This window comes from Adiantum capillus-veneris, chromosome 4, assembly GCF_014529385.1.
Source record: "Adiantum capillus-veneris isolate H3 chromosome 4, ASM1452938v2, whole genome shotgun sequence".
In the NCBI taxonomy this organism is placed as follows: Eukaryota; Viridiplantae; Streptophyta; class Polypodiopsida; order Polypodiales; family Pteridaceae; genus Adiantum; species Adiantum capillus-veneris.
Genome location: NC_140934.1, coordinates 51,797,739 through 51,816,268, shown reverse-complemented (window position 1 = coordinate 51,816,268; position 18,530 = coordinate 51,797,739). Strand labels below are relative to the sequence as shown.

At 43.4% G+C, this 18,530-nt stretch overlaps 1 protein-coding gene across 1 annotated transcript in view; it reads right to left on the bottom strand.

The window, feature by feature from the left end:
- PRMT6 (protein arginine methyltransferase 6) overlaps nt 1-13,385 on the bottom strand; it is a 49,831-nt gene extending 36,446 nt beyond the window's left edge. Inside the window, exons 1-4 of the mRNA XM_086510487.1 lie at nt 12,841-13,385; nt 8,348-8,413; nt 7,371-7,439; nt 7,159-7,194 (exon numbers count right to left, since the gene is read on the bottom strand). Of these exons, the coding sequence (XP_086366613.1) occupies nt 7,159-7,194; nt 7,371-7,439; nt 8,348-8,413; nt 12,841-13,107 (438 nt within the window). The 5' untranslated portion in view covers nt 13,108-13,385. The remainder of the gene's footprint in view (nt 1-7,158; nt 7,195-7,370; nt 7,440-8,347; nt 8,414-12,840) is intronic.
- Between the last annotated feature and the right edge of the window lie 5,145 nt (nt 13,386-18,530).

Sequence of the window (18,530 nt, the reverse complement as noted above, 5' to 3'; positions counted from 1 at the left end):
GGGGAGGGAACGGCGTTCCGGCCTTCTAGGGCCTGCGGAACGCGTTCCCCGGTAACTATGATCTGTAGGCGGCCTGTGTAGCCGGGAGATCCTTCCTCCTCGTTCGTTTCATGGTAACAGAGCCGGCTTGGCTGCACGAAGGACCGTGTGCACACCTACGGGCTGGTTCGACTCGGATAATCACTGTTTTATGTAATTTTTGATGAATTAACAGTTTAACTAATTATTTTCTTCTCATAAGCTCGTGTGCAGGTGAAATTTAATGGGTTGCTCGCTTATTTTTTATAAATTCAGCAGTCTGACAGGCAAAAATGCTGAAAATAGAATTTTTCAGTGGATTCTATTGATTCTTGATAGAAATTGGAGGATTACTTATTAAATCGATGGTTTTAGATTAAAACTTAGCATACTATATCCTTCTGAATCTCTCTGTAAGTCCCTCTGTGCAAAGCATATAGAGAGAGAGAGAGAGAGAGAGAGAGAGAGAGAACTACCTCTCTCTGTGAGCGAGCCTTGAGTCTGCAAAAGATGACGAGGCACTTTGCGTTGCTGTTTTTTTTTCCAACGTGGACAAACACATAGTGCTGGCATCTGCGTGGCTTTGGTTTCGTGTGTCGACCACGGATGGGCACATGCGAGGAGGCATCCCCTTCTTTTCCACGCGGCATCCATGCGGCAGCGAGAGCGCTCGATTTTTTTTAGACAGCACTGGAGTTTTCTTTTACGCTATCATTTGGCCTTGGTTTATTTAACTCGAGTGACCACTTTATTTATTTAAAAGTGGCCAAAACATTTTGGGTTTTTTTTAAATTATGGTCTAAAACCTGAGTTTATTAAAAAACTCACTTTCAGAGACTTGGAAGTTTACAGAGAACTTCATTTTTCCTCTTCTGCTCCTCTCTCGAGCCTACTCTCTCCCATCTGCTCGCACTCTCGCGTCCCCGCCATCACCTGCTCGCCTTCAGACGCTCACGTCTACGCGTGGAGCTCCTCGCACTTCAACTTTTCGCGATCGAAAAGTGCAGGAAAGGCCCGGTTTTGCATGAAACTTCCAGTTTTTCACGCATTTCGCCATGGATTCCTCCAGCTCCGATGTGCAGCGTGATGACGCGCCAGGTAACATCCAAATTCCATTCACGCATGCTCTCTACACATGGATTACAAGTACTTTCCAGAGTTTCGACTAGCGTGTTACCGCTCTGGAAAACGCGAATGTTCAGACGAACCTTCGCTTGGCCTCTCTCGAAGGGGTCGAGCAGGGGCTCAGTTCCCGACTCTCTACTCTTGAAAATATGGCTCAATCGACGACTGCGCGTATTTCCGAGGGCGAAACCCATCTCCAGCAATTGCGGATGAAGATTGCTGCTTTTGGGCGTTCACAGGGTGGTCCGACTACCACGAATCCGTACAAAACTACAAATTTCTCAGGTGAAGAGGAGTGTACGGAAGTGGCCGTAAATAACTGGCTGCACCAGTGGACCACATACTTTGATCTCCATGGTGATGAACAGAGGATTTAGACGATTCCTCTCTATCTACACAGTAAGACGCTTACCTTGTGGCGCGACATGACAGAGAAGCCTACGACGTGGGCTGATTTTTGTGTGAAATTCAAGAGGGATTTCGTTAAGATGGACCCTTTGAAAGCTTATGTCAAACTGCAGAGTCTTTCGATGAAAACTCTGTCTTTTGATAAGTATACGACAACTTTCAAAGAGGTGCTCACCTTCTGCAAGGTGGATTCTACGCACGCTGCGCACATGTATCTGCTTGGATTACATGAGGACTACCGTTGGGCCTTAATTAAGGATAAAGCCCCGACTGATGTCGAGGATGCAGCGGCAAAGGCCAGGACGACGTTCCATTTAATAAATGGTGCGAATTATGAGAAGAAAAGAAATGCAGACCATCAATCCGGTGAGGGTGCTTCGAGGGAAGCGACCCCGATTCCAGCATAAGTCAAAATCACCGTCGAGATCTTCTCAGGAGAAGAAGAAAGCCAAAAATTTGCTGATGCAGTGAAGAAGGGGGACTTGCTTCGGATGTGGCCAGACGGGCCACCAAATCAAAGATTGCCCCAAGAAGAAGACGAAGAAACCGCAAGGCCGTCCTTCGGTTCAAATTCACGAGATCTCAGGTAACTCTGATGTCATTCAAGTTGAAATCCATCATTTAGCGCACTAATTGGGTACAGGTCCATGCTCTTTCCAAAGCCAAGTTGAACAAACCGATTGCCTTTGCCAATGGGGACCACCGCAAGAACAATCTTCAAGGAGCTTTGAAAACAATGTCCCAAGGAAGGCTCCTCATATACAGCATATCAAAACACTGCCTTGAATAGACTCTTTCCACACATAGCATATCAAAACGCTGCCTTGAAAAATATTTTTGAACACACAGCATATCAAAACGCCGTCCCACAAAGAGCTCCCTTAGCATAGCCTTTCAAGATGCTGATTTGCGAGTGCCTCCCATACCTACAACGTTTCAAAATGCACTCTGCAAAGCGGTCTTCTACAGCCGTAGCCAATCTCCAATTTTATGAGCATATCAAAATGCCATTTGCAGATAGAGGGAGAGTATGGCCAACTATGGAGAAATTCAAAAACGCTCATTGCCACAGCCTTATTGAGCCAAGGGGCCTTCCAAAATGCAGCCACAACGCCGGTTTTGCTTGCATTTCACAACACCGATCTTCTCTTCACCGAGCTCTTCTCTGTGCGGCTTCTCCTCACAAGTGTTCTCTTCATTGCCACCTTGCTCCACCAAGGCTCTGATACCATGTCAAAGTCGATGATGCGGAAGCGTAGAGACCAAGGGGAGAAAGCGAGAGAGAGAGAGAGAGAGAGAGAGAGAGAGACTGCTGAACCAGCCAACCATAATACAATGGGGACTGAGGGTTGCTTATATAGCAACCTAAGTAAAGTGCCCTACAAATAAGTAAAATAAAATTTAAATACCTAAAAGCCAAACTAAATAATGGGATCACATTGGGCAATTCACTTGAGATGCCAAAACTATAACAAGTTCATCCTTTGAGATTGTGCTTTTCTTGTGTGCCATGGTCAATGGCATGTCTCAATGGAGTCGGTGTCTATTGAATTGTTATTTTTTGTCTGTTTTGCAAGCGTAATCGAGGGAGATTGTTCTTTTTCCACGCGCCCTTTTTTTAAGCGTGCAATGAATGCGCTACCATTGTAAAGCATTCCACTTTAAGCATCCGACAACTCTAGCAATCTGGGAATCATTTGTGGGATTGCCATTGTTTAAGACAGCATCAAACTGTTGAACTTGTAAGCCCTTGGTGGTGTTTCTTGACATCCAGAAAGGTATCAAACTTGACCGTGAAACCTCCATTCTTTAAGGGTTTACACCCTTGAAGCATAAATGGAAGATAGTAAGGTTAAAATCCAGACCACATAAGAGGACAGGTTCCAAAAGAGTGGTTATAACTTGATGGAGGCTGTATGAATCGTATAGGCAAGTGGTCACAGAATCTCACAGAGGTTTCATTAGCCACGGTACAGACAAGTGAAGTGCTCGGAGGAATTCAAGAAGCAATGGAAATATGTAGAACAGTGAGAGAGAAACTGGCAGAACAGTCTGTCAAGAAGAACCCATAGTTTGTGGGGGTAGAGTACAAGATAATAGATCAAAAAAGGCTCTAAAGCCATCACCTTCCACGAAATTCGAATTTAGGATACTGTTCCAAGGTGATAGCAGCTTGCAAATCTCAAACCAAGCCAATAAGATATTCCCTATCCAAGAATTTGATCAGGGCACTTCTTTGTTCTAGTGATTCTAGGTTCCTCCCATAGTTACTCTCCTGGTTATCGAATACGGCCCTAATGCCATCTTGATCAAGTGATCACTCCTCTTGTGAGAACAAGAGAAGTGCTTAGCTCTGATACCACTGAAACGGGCTGGAGTCTGCCACTAATTTGACAGGCGATAGAGAACTGAAGAAACTTGAGACACAACTTGCAATTTCAAATCACTAAATAGCAGAACACCTACAACAGACATATGATAGTAGTTTGCAACTCTCGAAACAAGTAAACAGAATATTCCACGTCCATAGAATTTGACCCTGATGCTTTGTTTTGGTGATTCTCAGTTGCTTCCACGATTGTCCAAATTCAACTCTATCTAGATGAAGTGATCACTCCTCTTGTGAGAAGAGAAACATGGGAGAGCGGACTTCCACCAGAGTGATCAACCCTAGAGGTGTCAAAGTCGGCGATGTGGAAGCGTGCAGACCAAGGTGAGATAGCACGGGAGAGAGAGAGAGAGAGAGAGAGAGAGATGCACTGAACCAATCAACCAAGGCAATGAGATAACATTAATTATACAATGGGGCTGAGGGTTTCTTATATAGAAACCTCAGTAAATTACCCTACCCAGACTTTGACATATAAGTGAAATAAATCCCTAAAAGCCAAAATAAATACTCGGTTCACACTAGGCAGTTCTCACTTGAACTTTAACACCCTCTCTGCAACTCATAGTGGACATCACTACTGAAACCAAATCGATGAAGAAGCTACCATGGACACCCCAGCAGCAGCTGCAGACTAATGGATACACCTCGGTGTTGCTCTCCTCAACTCTGTGTCACGATTGTGACTTGTTACACTCTTCTTGATTCATTACAGATGCAGATGCGAAGTGTGACTAACCCAGGAGGACTCCTGTTCTCGAATGGTCACACCCCTTCGCCCAAAAGACATACCTCTTCGCCAAAAGCCACACTCCTTCGACGACTGGTCACACCTCTTCACCGTACGGATGCGACTCTTCACCCAATGGTTGCAGCTCTTCGCCGAAAGGATGTGTCTTTTCGCCTAAAGTCATGTCTCTTCACAAAGAGACATGCCTCTTCACTGATGACTATTCAATTCCTATAAAAGGAACCCTTGTATCACACTTTCAATCAATCAAACACGGAGTCTTCTAAGTCTTGTTCTAAGTTCAGTTTCAGTTTCTTAAGTCTTAATCATGAGTTTAAGTACTTAATTAAGGATTAGCGACTAGAATCCTTACACTTTGTACCTAAAAGAAATGCCATCTTGAGCATCGGTTGCCTCTGTAGAAAATCTGAACTTGGACAAGACTACGTCCAATAATCCCCATTCGTGAACTGTGAACATATCACGTGCAAAATAATCCCCATTCGTGAACTGTGAACTGTGAACATATCACGTGCAAAATAGAACACTCCAAGACAATGAACCTTGGAACACATCCTGTCCATGATCCGACCAACAACAATGGATTGGCAACGCCCATCCATAGTGTCTTTAATACGCCTGATTGGTTCCCTCCCACATGCATGTGCCTTGAACTCCGACCTACAAGTCCAAACACCAATAACTTAAACTCCTATACAAGGGTCCAAATCAATCATGGGGAGCATTGTTTGCCCCTCTGCCACTCACAAGCCTCTCTTTGGCTGAAGCTAGTGGTGACACCTTCACTTAGACTAGAAATCTGACGTCGAGGCCACTGTGGCCACCGCCACATGTGCCATGCCGACCTCCTCTGTCAAATCTTTATTACGGTGTCCAGCTTGCCTTTGACTTTGTCTTCAAGTGAATTCCTGCTTTTGCCTTTGCCTTCCAACTCCCAAGCCAAACAAAGCGTCGAATCACAATCATAACTGTGGTCGTATCTCTCGGGTACCGAGGCAGCTAACTGAGTACTGGTACTGCCATCCGTATCAAGCTTGCCGATGCCATCATCCTCGATCAAACTCGCCTATTTGCCTTTGACTTCACAATGTCGAGCCAAACAATTGGGTGGTCTCCTTGAGAACTATGCCGGTGCATAGGCCGCTAACTCCAAGGCTGATCTGCTCTCCATAGCTTTTAGTTGGTTGTCCACACCCTCTTTTGCTGCTCTTCCCAAAATGCTCCAACAGAGTCACGGACCCTCTTTGCTGCGCCACGACCGCCGCAAAGCCTCACACCTCCTCCACCTCCTCTGCACTTGCCGCACTCGCCTTCCAATTCCGCCGGGGGAATCACTGCTGAAAAACAGGCAGCAGGGGGGTGCTTTGCAGCAGGGTGGGGGCTATTGGGTGTGTTTTCGAAACGCTAGGCAGCTGGGAAGAACTCTGCGCAGGCGGGCAGAACAGGCAGCAGGGCGTTCTCCTCTTTGCGTTTCAGAACGCCAGGCCAGCAGGGCAGGTTTCCACGCAGGGAAGAGGGCAGGGCAGGGCAGCGTTTCAGAAACACCAGGGCAGCAGGGCATTTCCGTCGGCGAGGGCTTCTTCTTCTCCTCCTCCGGGTTGCCTTGCGCTGCCAAGGTCTTCAGTCGCACTGCTCTGATACCATGTCAAGGTCGGCGATGCGGAAGCGTGTAGACCAAGGTGAGAAAGCACGGGGCGAGAGAGAGAGAGAGAGAGAGAGAGAGAGAGAGAGAGAGAGAGGCACTGAACCAATCAACCAAGGCAATGAGATAACAGATAATAATACAATGGGGGCTGAGGGTTTCTTATATAGAAACCTCAGTAAATTGCCCTACCCAGACTTTGACAAATAAGTGAAATAAATCCCTAAAAGCCAAAATAAATACTGGGTTCACACTGGGCAGTTCACTTGAGATGCCTAAACTTTAACAAGAGGTAGGGGCCTCTACAGCTATATCTTTATTATATAGATCAACAAAAGGTACAACGACTCTTTGCTCGGAGAGACCACTCATATGCTTACAACTGACACTATGGCCCTAACAAGCATCCACGTTGATGCCTCATCAGCAAACAGAGTCCATACAGCCAGCTGCATCCTTACAGTCGATGAGCATCTGTACAGCCTGGCACATCATCTACCATACAGTCTGCTGTCCATACGTTGGCTGCAACATCATCAGCTTGTTACATATACCAGCAAATATATACACAAGGAAGAACTAGATCATCTTCATCATATCACCAACAAAAAACTATGAAAGTGTGCAAAACTTGCAAGTAGGAGCGTTATAGAAGTTAAAATTTCAGAGTTGTCAAGCTGAACACATTAGTGAGATGAAAGCCAACATGCTTGTGAAAGCTTGTTTACGCCTAAAATTCTAGCCAATGCAATCAGAAATATTAGACGAAATGAATTGAAATTCTACGCTTCAGCATGCCACAGCACTTCCCAACATAAAGATTACCTGAATAGCAATTTCACTTGCATCCACAGCATAGACCTGAGACACACTACAACAAATCAAATGAAAGTTTGCAAGCGATGCCTTTAGATAGATGGCAATTCTGTCATGCAAATGAACATTGATTGCCTTGTGCAATAAAAAAGCTGAGTAAAATTGCCCCATCACTTGATTAAATATTTGGAATCTATCATGTGTCATAATTGATATGTTACCTTGCGTGCTCCAGCATAAGCACAAAAAATTGAAAGAATGCCTGTACCACAGCCAACATCCACCACCACCTACAATTCAAAACACCCAAAGATCTGGCAGTAAGCAAGGTAATATATAGTTGAATCAATCATTTACAAACATTTGAATTTAACTTAAATCTCCTCATTGAATCCTTCTTAAACTTTACAAGTTACAAGTCAGGTAAACATTGTTCAAAGACACATTCTTGGGTTCACTAGACGTAAAGCTAAGTGCAGTAAGAATACCCAAAAGAAAGTAACAAAATGCAGTTACCTCAGTCCTAAGAACAATAGGAATTTCCGTGTATCAGCATTTTTGCCTAAGAAACCCTAGCTTTGTAGGATAAAGTTAGCATGTTGAAAATTTCAAAAACCAATGGTAATAAATAGAATCAATAGGACCTTGCTCAAATGTTTGGCGATAAACTAAAAAAATTTGAGCAAAATTAGCAAATTTTTGTCAAGGCTTATAATAGTATTAGAAACAAAATTAGCTTCTCAAACACTATTTAAGTCAAAATGATTAATAAGTTGTAGTGTGATTTTCATTTAAGAGAGGTAATTTTCTAAATTTTAACATAATTTTTTAAACTTACAATACATTTTTTAGAAAAAAAATTACAAATTCGGCTTTAAAAGTTTATACATCTTACCTAATGCTCGTATGTTTTGCGACAGTATGTAAAATTTCACTCCTAGTTATAGCCAAAACCCTACGGTTCAAATTGTGTTTCTAGCCAAATTAGCGATATATAGCCAAAAAAGTTTACACTAAAGAGCTGATGAAACTAGCGGAAGTCCTCAAGTTCTACTCAATATTTTCACACGCCATTAAAATTACAACTTACTAAACATTGAGAGTAAAAATTAGCATTAACATAGTGAAAAAAGAAGTGGTGACACAACCACATAATTTTAGACCAAAGGTAGCATTAGCATTCACAAAAGCTTCTCACCTTGTCTTTAATAAGATCTGCATGTTGGAAAATGGCATTTCTGTAGGTTTCTGTACGGACACGATCCTACATTAAAACAAACAATCATATCTCTCTCTCTCTCTCTCTCTCTCTCTCTCTCTCTCTCTCTCTCTCTCTCTCTCTCTCTCTCTCTCTCTCTCTCTCGCGCGCAAAAGGTGGGGCTTCTAACCCTTTGCATTACATAAAATCGACCATAAGTCCATATACAAGAGATATGGAAAAACCCAAAGAGAGATGCAATTAGATCATCAGGAACAAACCATAGGATAATAGGACTCTTGACACGACAATGAAAGCGCCTATGTTGCTTTTACAAAACATGTTCTTCTTTCGATAACTACCAACCCAAAACTCCTAGAGAGAGAACTAGATTGAGAAGAAAGATTTGGAGAGTTCATTTGATATTTTGTCACCATTCTTATTAGAGTTCTTTTCCTTGCCTTTGATAGAATTGAGAGAGAATGAGTAACCTCATGCCATTTACTTACCCTTATTACGCTTCATCTCCTCAAGTTGTGGCTTCGAACAATATCTTTGGATCATTGGCCTCCACGTCGAGCTTGATTGAGTAGTCCAAAGAGAAAGGCCTCCAACCCTCCTCATCTATCATTCTCAATTGCCCACCTAACTACAACTCTCGATTCACATAAGAACATAACAAGTTTACCATTTTGTGACAAAGCCCAACGGTCCCTCTTTTAACCTTTTGACTCTTGAGGTACTGTAGAGGCAAGAACCATGCCTCCAGATCCTCTTGGGACTCCTCCAAATTGTATTTAAGAGAAGTCACCAAGATAGACACACCATTGGCCACCTTGTGCGCAGCCGAGAGCCTTACCATCCACTACTCCTTCCAGATGCTAGCATCTTGCGTAAAATGCAGACACGATATTTTCAACTTTGGAAGAACCTCAAAGCAGGCATTGAATCGATGCAACCAAGAAGAAACAATAAATCCATCTTTCCATCATCCTTATAAAACTAAATCTTCTCGGGAATTGGTGCATGAAATGTTCAATGTAGCCTTTGTGGTAGCCTTTGCAATGGTTTTGGCAAGCCTCTCATCATCCACTTTGGAAGGAGTCTCAAATTGATGTCATAGAAAAGCAACGGAACCCCTAAGCAATCAGATCCCTGATGACTTGGCGCTCGTGCTTCCGTCTCAACTGCCAATCGCCGCTCCAGAATGGGGGGTCTTTTATTGAGATCCACTTAAAGCACCAACTCAAAACATTTTGAAGGATTAGCTGATAGTGCAAAATTCAAGCTATGATACCAAGGCAACGGAATTGAGAGATTGGACAGAATCGAGCAATGACGCAATCAAAATCCTTTTCATTAACCTTGTGTTAGAATTTGGACAATTTCAGGCAATTACACAATCAGAATCCTTTTTGTTAACCTTGTGTTAGTGGATGTGACTTTGAGTGATTAATAGTTTTTTTTTCCCGAGAAAGAGATCCTTCTATTAGTTAATGAAACTACCCATAGGGCTACAACCACCTCTTCAAGAGAGGGCTACAACAATCATGATGGGGAGACTCTCCCAATGAAAAAACAGCATATGCACAATGAGGCTAAATCAAGAAATGGGAGGAGGGAAAAGGCACACAGGTGGACAGTAGTGCCAACTGAGTGCACCTTGGACCATGGTGAAAAAAGGCCCAAGACGCCAGAGTCGAAGGAAAGCCTCTCGACGCTCCCAATGCAATTGGAGCTGCCCTGGAGTCTCTCGAGCTGTCCTCTGAGAGTATGGATCAGCTCTAGCCAAAGATCGTGAACAGTCTCTGCTGGTGGTACACGACGAGCCTCAAAGATGCGAAAGCAACAAGCCCGCCAAATGAACCAAAGTGTAAGGCCACTAATGAGCTCCCAACACTCCTCTCTCTCATTGCACAACTCCTGTGGAGCAAGCTCTATGGCAGGCTGGAGTGTAGGTCGCCCCCCCTGCATCACTATATCCTGCTGGTGGAAGATAGCTCAAATTGTAGTGTCGGGCCCGTGAGAGTGGACCAAGCAATTGCCCCCCAAGTGTACTATCGAGCCATGGAAAGAGTAGGCATCAGCCGAAGAACACGAAGCCACACCTGCTCTGCCAAAGGACAGTCCCAAAGATAGTGACGCTGACTCTCCACAAGATGGTCACAAGCTGCACATGCGACTGAGAGACCACTATGTACAAGCCAGCTCCCAACTGCTGTAGATCTGTGTGCGACCAGCCACTGGAACAAAGTGACTTGCCTCGGCTGTCTAGAGTCCCACAACCTCTCCCAAAAAGCTGCCAAGAACTCAGTTGTGAGACCCTCCTCCTACCAATGAGGTGCTGCAGCAGGGCAAGCCCTCTCTCTGTGTTGCTAGTATGTGACGTCCCAATCGAACAATGTACTGAAAGAAAGGGACACCTGGGTGGTCTGCAGAGGAGAATGGGTCTCTCCAAAGCCACTCTCCATGATCCCACTGTACTTGTACCAGTGGACAACTCTCCCAAGCCCACAGTCTCCAGTGTCCGGTCTCAAGAGCTGCTAGGTCAAGATAAATGACGCAAGTCCTCCCACAGATGCCCACCACTCGGATCCTCTCAAAACAGCGCTCTGCCACCTGCGGGGCCTCTTTTGCAACTCGGTGTAAGCGTCCCTCACCCTGTATCTCAAAAAACAAGGAGGGTACAATCTCTAAGCAAGCCCGAACTGAGATGAGAACCTCCAATCGCGTGAAGGCTCCCATCCATCTGGGCGCTGCTGGCTCGAGAGGTGTGAGCCACTCAGCTGATACTACCTCTGAGATATCCTGGCACATGCTCTGCACCCCTCTCATGCCCTATAACTGAAAGCAACTCCTCTAACGAGCTACAGGCACAATAGTTCCTTTCTCAAAATGAATAAAGAAGTTTTTGAAGGGTGAGATTTCTCGATGTAGATAGGCACAATGGGGAGAAATGAAGATATGCTATTGAGAATGATAGATCTAATATATAGATATAGATATAGATCTTTATCAAAGAAAGAGGGATAGTGGAGAGAGAAGACACACCAATGGGTCCCAACCAATCCTTTGAAGAGCCCCCCACCTCATTACCAGAGAGGAGTATACCACATCATATATATACCTTCATAAGTTCAGAATAAAGCACTCATAACACTATAAAAGCAAGGGACACAAGAAAAGAAAAGAAAAACAAAAACAAACAAACAAACTAACTAAATCACTTTGTTTGCTACGAAACAAAACTAGATAAAACAAAACATTATTAACTTAAAAATGTTTTTAGAAAAGGCATGTGTAAAATAAGTTGACGCAACGTATTTGGCTTAAAACAAGTACTCAACTTTAAGCAAAAAAAGGATAAGACATCTTAAAAACTTAATCCTAGAAATCAAACTTCACACAACAACTTCTAACTAAACACATTCTTAAGTCCTCAGATAAGCTAAATACGAAATCGAAAAATGAATACTACTACAAACCTACGAAGAGCAAAGAACCAAACTTGACAATATGTGATCTCAACTTCGCTTCTTGTCCAAAGAGGAAGAAAAAGATTATCACCTTTATCATGCATAGCTTGGACAACAACTATGACATCCCTACTCACGTCGTCAGTGCCCAAGAGTAGGTGCAGGTTTATATAGAGGTCATTCATGCTTTGAACGTACTCTACAAAACCAACGAGCTGAGTTTCTATCACCCTCCGGAGGTGATGGGCATACTCAGCCATCATAAAGACTAGCATTTGTCAAGCTATAGCCAGAGAGTCATATCAATCATTCAGATGGTGTAACCTTTAGGTCTCATAGGTCATTTTGGCCTTTTGCAAACACCAAGAACACATTTCCTTTCATTCCTCTGCAGATGTTAGTCCAAATTTAGCTCCTCTCTGATGTGATGCCCTGACAGCAACACGCATACTCCTCAAAAAAAATCAAGGGCTTGCAAGCTTTGTGCAACTTTGGCTACTATTGATTACTAGAAAGAGTTATTTTCAGTTCACTCGCACTGACTTGAAGAAAGATCTAAAATTGGTCAAAGGCCTGAAATGTAGCCACATACATGTCTTCATTCCTCACAAAAAAGCTCCCTTACTCTGCAAGTGCTCTCACACATCAATAATTGAGTGCAACTTCACAATATGCTGCACAGGAAGCACTCACATGGACAAGTTCGTTCCACAGGTGTGGTGCAAAAATCATCAGTTTCACCGACACAGGCACCACAGGCTTGGTGCAAAACTCATCGGTTTCACCGACACAGGCTCCACTAGATGCACCAAATTTATAAAAAAATGCAATTTGGGATAGAGACTAGACAAGAGTGCTGATGTATCAATGGACTCATGACTGTTGCGGATCACATGTTAAATAAATCTGGAAGTGATGCTCTCAAGTAAAACAAACTGAGTTGTATATCTCGTTGCTGATCACATGCTAAATGCACCTGGAAATGGAGCTCCTTGAAAAAATAACTACCGTTGTTACCTTGATCATCTCCTCGTGTATTCCCACATGGGCATAAGAGTGGAAGTAAGCAGCATCTTGTTCTGCATAACTAGAAGACACAACACTTTCAGAAGAAGGTGCAGCAGCTGGTGTTGAGGGAGAAGCCACAGAGGTAGTAGAAAGGAGACCGGGTGCCCAATGATCACTCCTAGACAGCTTTCGCCTGCCTCCCCTTGGCTTCAAACTCTTTTCAGGTCCCATTTCTCTGTGCCCAGCAGAGAGCTCTGCTGCTGGAGGGCCCAGCATGATCCTCCAAGAGCAGAAATTAGAGGTTAGTGCAGGAAAAGCTCATGTTGGAGTCGCATCTGGGTGATGCGCTCTGTACATGGAAGAGGGCTCTTCGCATTTGGGCCCAAAAACTCTGTACTTTGTGTGCTTGCTGGGGAAGGTCGCCTCTCGCGGAGTTGAGCCTTGCGCGCGGACTTGTTTGAACAATATTTGTCCGAATTTCTCTGCAAGAAAACACAGAAACAACAGCAAAGAGTGCTTTTACCTACTGATATATTTTTGCGATTCAATCAATCAAGAAGCACCTTGTTGTTGTTGGTAAAAGGTCTCTAACTTAACATTCAAAACTTACAATTCCTCTGGTTGTGATATCACATAAAGAGGCACATATCTAGTATATTAGGCCCTTGTCAGATGCGGCCATGGGACACAGCCCTGAAAGGCAGCTTTGGGCGCCTTTGTTGTCACACCGGGAGGACAAAAGGTAAAGATTTTATTTATAATCGTGTACAGTCATCGAATGGGCATAGCCCACCTGGTGTAGCGTGCGCATCTGATGTGCGACGTCGGTGCTCAACACCACTCCGCACTCTTTGCGCTATTGTTTTGGAGTGTGTTCGCTATGAAGATAGGATGGGCGAGGGGTCTGCCCCGGTTGATTTCGCAGCGCAACAGACACACACTTCAACGAATGGCTTTTTGCCACCTCAATCTCACACACGTCGGGGGGGACGTGTGTGACACAGGCCTTAGTACTCATTGTGTTCATTTGCATCAATTGGGTGACATTGTGACATTCCAAATCACTACGTACACATGTCAGTAGTATCGATCACGTGAAAATAACATAGGTGTGTATATATTCCCTATGAAAGGACGATGTTTATGCACGACACAGCGATCACAAAAGATCTATGGCATTCATATGTATTAGTATTTGATTATTTGTGATTTGCCTTTGAGGATTATAAAAGGCACAATCAATAACCAATTGTCATAAAATCTAATATCTAACCAACCCAAATGATTTTCTCATATTAAATTGATCACTTAATGTGGGAGAATGAACGGGAACAAGTGTTAAGATATAGATATGTGCTTATAGATCTATCTCAACACGGGGCCAATAGTAAAGGGGCCCAAATGAGAGATGGTCTATCAAAGATCAAGGCTAACCAATGGAGCATAAGACCTTAGGGTTAGCTTCATTGAAGACCTCCAATAATGTGTGTAAAAGTCCTTTGACCTTAGGTAAGCTAGGTCTGAGCTTGAGGTGGGAACCCGGCCCAAGCTCGAGGTGCTTGTCGTGCTTGAGGTGCTTGATTAAGGTTCTTGAGGTACTTGACCTATTGCATGATTAAGGTGCTTGAGGTTCTTTGACATGCTTGCCTGAGATGCTTGTGGGAACACCCCTAGTCCAAGTGCTTAGTCATGCCTGATGACTAAGGTGCTTGAGCACCAAAGGTCAAAAAGATCCCTACAAAGAGGGCGGGCGAGCCCTTTTCTTAGGGGCTAGAGAGAGAACACACACACACACACACTCTCAAGGAAAGCCCAAGCTTAAAGAGGCAACAGGGACACATGTCAAGCCCTACTCATGTTACCTCCATGAGGTGCTTGAACTCTATTGGCTAGGATTAAAAGGGGTCCAATGATAATTTACAACAATTATCTAATTGTTTTTGCATTTATCAAGTCCTCTCTCTCAAAGGGGAAAGGGGGGCACTTGTCCAAAGACTACACCTATTGCTAGAAATGGCTCAAGCTTGTGATTGGCTAGGCTTGGCATGAACCAATGAGCTTCAATGATGAGCTAGAAGAGGGGGTCGACCTAGCAAGGAGGGGGGTTAATTAGGGGGTATACTCACCCACACACACTCACAAACACTCTCATTGTGTGCTATGCAAAGTGCAAGAGCTCCCTCTCCTTCTCCAAGCAAGTAGAGGTTGAGAGCCTACACCAACACTCTTGGATATGGAGTGCAAATCCAACCAAGAGCCATGCTTCAATGCTTAAGCTTGCCATCTCCTTCTTCTTCATTACTATGCTATTATGTATGCTAGCAACAAGAGTTATGATAAGTGAGGAACTAATTCTTTCTCCTACGAAATGTTTCTTCTTCCTCTTCCCTACCCTCATTCCCTGCTATCTCTCTCCACCTTCGAAGGTGTTTGAGGTCTTGGGACTGAGGCTTGGGATAGTTAAAGCTTTCTTCAACTTTATGTTATGTTTGTGATGCATGAAACTTTCCATCTTCATTGCATCACCTAGGTCACAAGGAACACAAAGATTGTATTGTAACAAGTCTCTCTTAATGGGAGAAATCATAATACAAATGCCTATTGGAGGGGGGACCGGCTCCACATAAATCCGGTCCACAACTATTGTCATGTTCTCTAAATTCTCTCTCTTGCAAAAGTATTGTTCATGCCAAGTTAACTAATTGTTATGATTATGTTGCTATCTTCAATTATGTTCACCCGCTATGCTCACAAAGTCATTTCTCAAAAGTACTCTCATTAATTTCCGCTACTCTCAAATTAAATAGGCCAATTCCATTACATTGGCATCAAAGCAATTGGTTTCTCTTTTCTTGCTTAAGAAGAGAGGTCCTTAAGTAGCCTATAAATGGTTGATGTTGTTAATTATATTAGGGTAAGTGGAACTGGGATCTAATATCGGTTTTGTTGAGCCCACTATGTGGGGGATGGTGCACACCTCGGGAGCTTTGGACTTAATAATGGAGTCTTTTTAGACTTGCCTACGGCTTTACCATTATTGAGCCATAAGAAGTCCGAAAGGAGCTAGCCCTTGGCAACTCTGCTATGTTAGACCTACTCCTCTACTCTCTATAATTAACCACTTCGAGCCGTGGGTGTAGATACTTAAGAGCCGATTTTCAAAGGCTAAGATGAGTGGCAACAACTAAGGTTTTGAATTGCCAAAGCATACACTAAGTACATACATAAATTTTGTTAACATGACTGACAATAATCAAGAGAGTAGAATGAACATTGATAGCTTTGATTTTTCACATGAAGGTGCTAATGATGATGCTCCCATGTTTGTGAATTATCTCGTCACTAGGTTGCAGCAAGCTATGAGCAACCCTGCTTTGCAAGCCAAAGTTACTCAACAACTTCGCGCTTATGGAATTTCCCTTCCTCTCCAAGAGGAGAGAGAGCTTAGGAGGCCTCTTGAAGAGACCCCCAAAAGAAGACTCTCTCCAATTCGAGAGGAGGAATCCAAAGAGCAAGAAAGCAATGAAAGTTTAAGTTCCTCTGAAGATGTGGCTCCACGAAGACGGCGGTCTAGACGATCGCCCACTCCTCCCAAGAGGAAGAGATCAACAAATAGTCCTTCTCCTCATCACTCTGAAAGGCAAGAGAGGAAACAAAGGAAGAAAAGGGCTAGGAAGAGGTCACCCTCTTCTCCTTCTTCTTCGCCTTTCTCCTCTTCCGACGAAAGTTATGGCTATTCTTCTAGAGAATACAAGAGGGGAGGACATCGCAAATCATTTCTTGCATGGCGAAGGTCACAAAAGCTAAAGAAGTTCAAGGAGGGAGGAAAGAGTATCTCTTTTCTTGCCTATGATGGCACCTTCGGTGCTACCGACAAAGTGTTGGCCTTCATCCAGCAATTTGATGCGGCCTTTGGAGATGAGGGCTTCACAGAGTCCTCCAAGCTACGCCATGTAGCTATGCACTTCCAAAAATCAGCTTGTCAATGGTGGGCTAGCCTTCGTGGCAATGGTGAAGCCCCGAAGACATGGAAAACTCTACGAGTTTCCATCATGAAGCAATTCCTTGCAAGCGATGCAAAGGACAAAGTGCTTACCGAATGGCGTAGCTTGAAGCTCCTCTCCCATGAGTCTATCCACAAATATGTAGACAAGTTTTGGGATTTACATCTCAAGGCTACTGTCTTTCAAAAGATAGACTTTGTCGAGCAAAGGCAACAATTCTGTGTGGGATTACCTGAAGAGATGGCCGAATACATCAACTCTCAACGACCTAGTACTATTAGCGAAGTAATCCATCACACCATGGTTGATTCACGCATCAATTTCCATCAAGGGGCTAGACGTAATGTCAAGCCCATGGAAAACAAAGACAAAAATGATGCAAAGGGGAAAACCAATGTTCAAAATACTTCCCAAGTCAATCCCAAGCTATATGGCTTATTCGTCTAGTGGGACATTTGGCCATCAATGCAGAGGGCCTAGTTTTGAATTTTGATAGTCAAAGGGCTATCCAACTAGCATGGAATTTGGTTTTTCATGCCAATACGCACATTGATGTGATGTATCTCTTCATTTTTTAGGTGCTTGAAGACAAACATATAGAGCTTATTAAGATTCACACAGGTGATAACCCTGCTGATCTACTACCCAAAGGTTTACCCTACGCGATTAATTCTACATACTATCAAGTGATTATGGACATTGGGTAGAGATTCATGCTCTCCATACCTTTCATATGTGTCCATAGCTTGCTTAAAGGAACATTGTCTTTTTAGTGGGAGATTTGGTACGACTTCCCACTAACTACACTAACCATTCATTGTCCATAGAGAATACGAAGTTGTCAAAGATTGCTATAGATAGCTCCAGCCCATCAATTGTGTCCTCTCTCTCTCTCTCTCTCTCTCTCTCTCTCTCTCTCTCTCTCTCTCTCTGTGCACACACATCATGCATTTGCTCTCATGGAGTTGGTCCAAATGGATGTGAACCTACCAATGTTTTGCATGGTGATCTTCATTAAGACATTTACCTGCAAGAGCCAACTAGTTTTGATGGAAAAAGCAAAAAGACAGTTGTGTGTAAGCTTAAGAGAAGCATATATGGTTTGAAGTATGTACCAAGAGAATGATATCATAAGTTCAATGTTTCTATGTAGGCTCAAGGTTAAAGGTGGCATGAAAGTGTTTGAGATAGATGCAATAAAGGTGAAGTTACATGAGAAATGTGGCATGAAAAACTTGGGAGAAGCAAACCATATTCTTTGTATGCACATTATGCATGACAGATTGAAGAAGGTGCTTTACTTGCCATAGAAAGAGTACATTTTCTTTATACTAAAGCATTTGAATATGGAGGGGAGAGGCTGATATCTACTCTCTTGCTTTTGTATGTGAAACTTAGCCAAGATGATTGTCCCAAAGTTGATGAGGAAAGGGGTGAATTGGCCAAGATTCCTTTGAGCTTATTGCTATTGGTTCTTTGGTGTACATCATGATTGGGACTTGTACAGATATTGGATTTGTAGTGGGATACATTAGCATTTTTTTAATGTGGATCATAGCAAAAAGCTGGGAGGTAGTGAAAATTGTGATGAGATATTTGAATGGTATGAATGAGTCATGCATTTGATTTGTAGGTAAAGATGCTTGTACAGTTGGCTACATATATGCAAATAATTCAAAGAACTACAATAGTAGG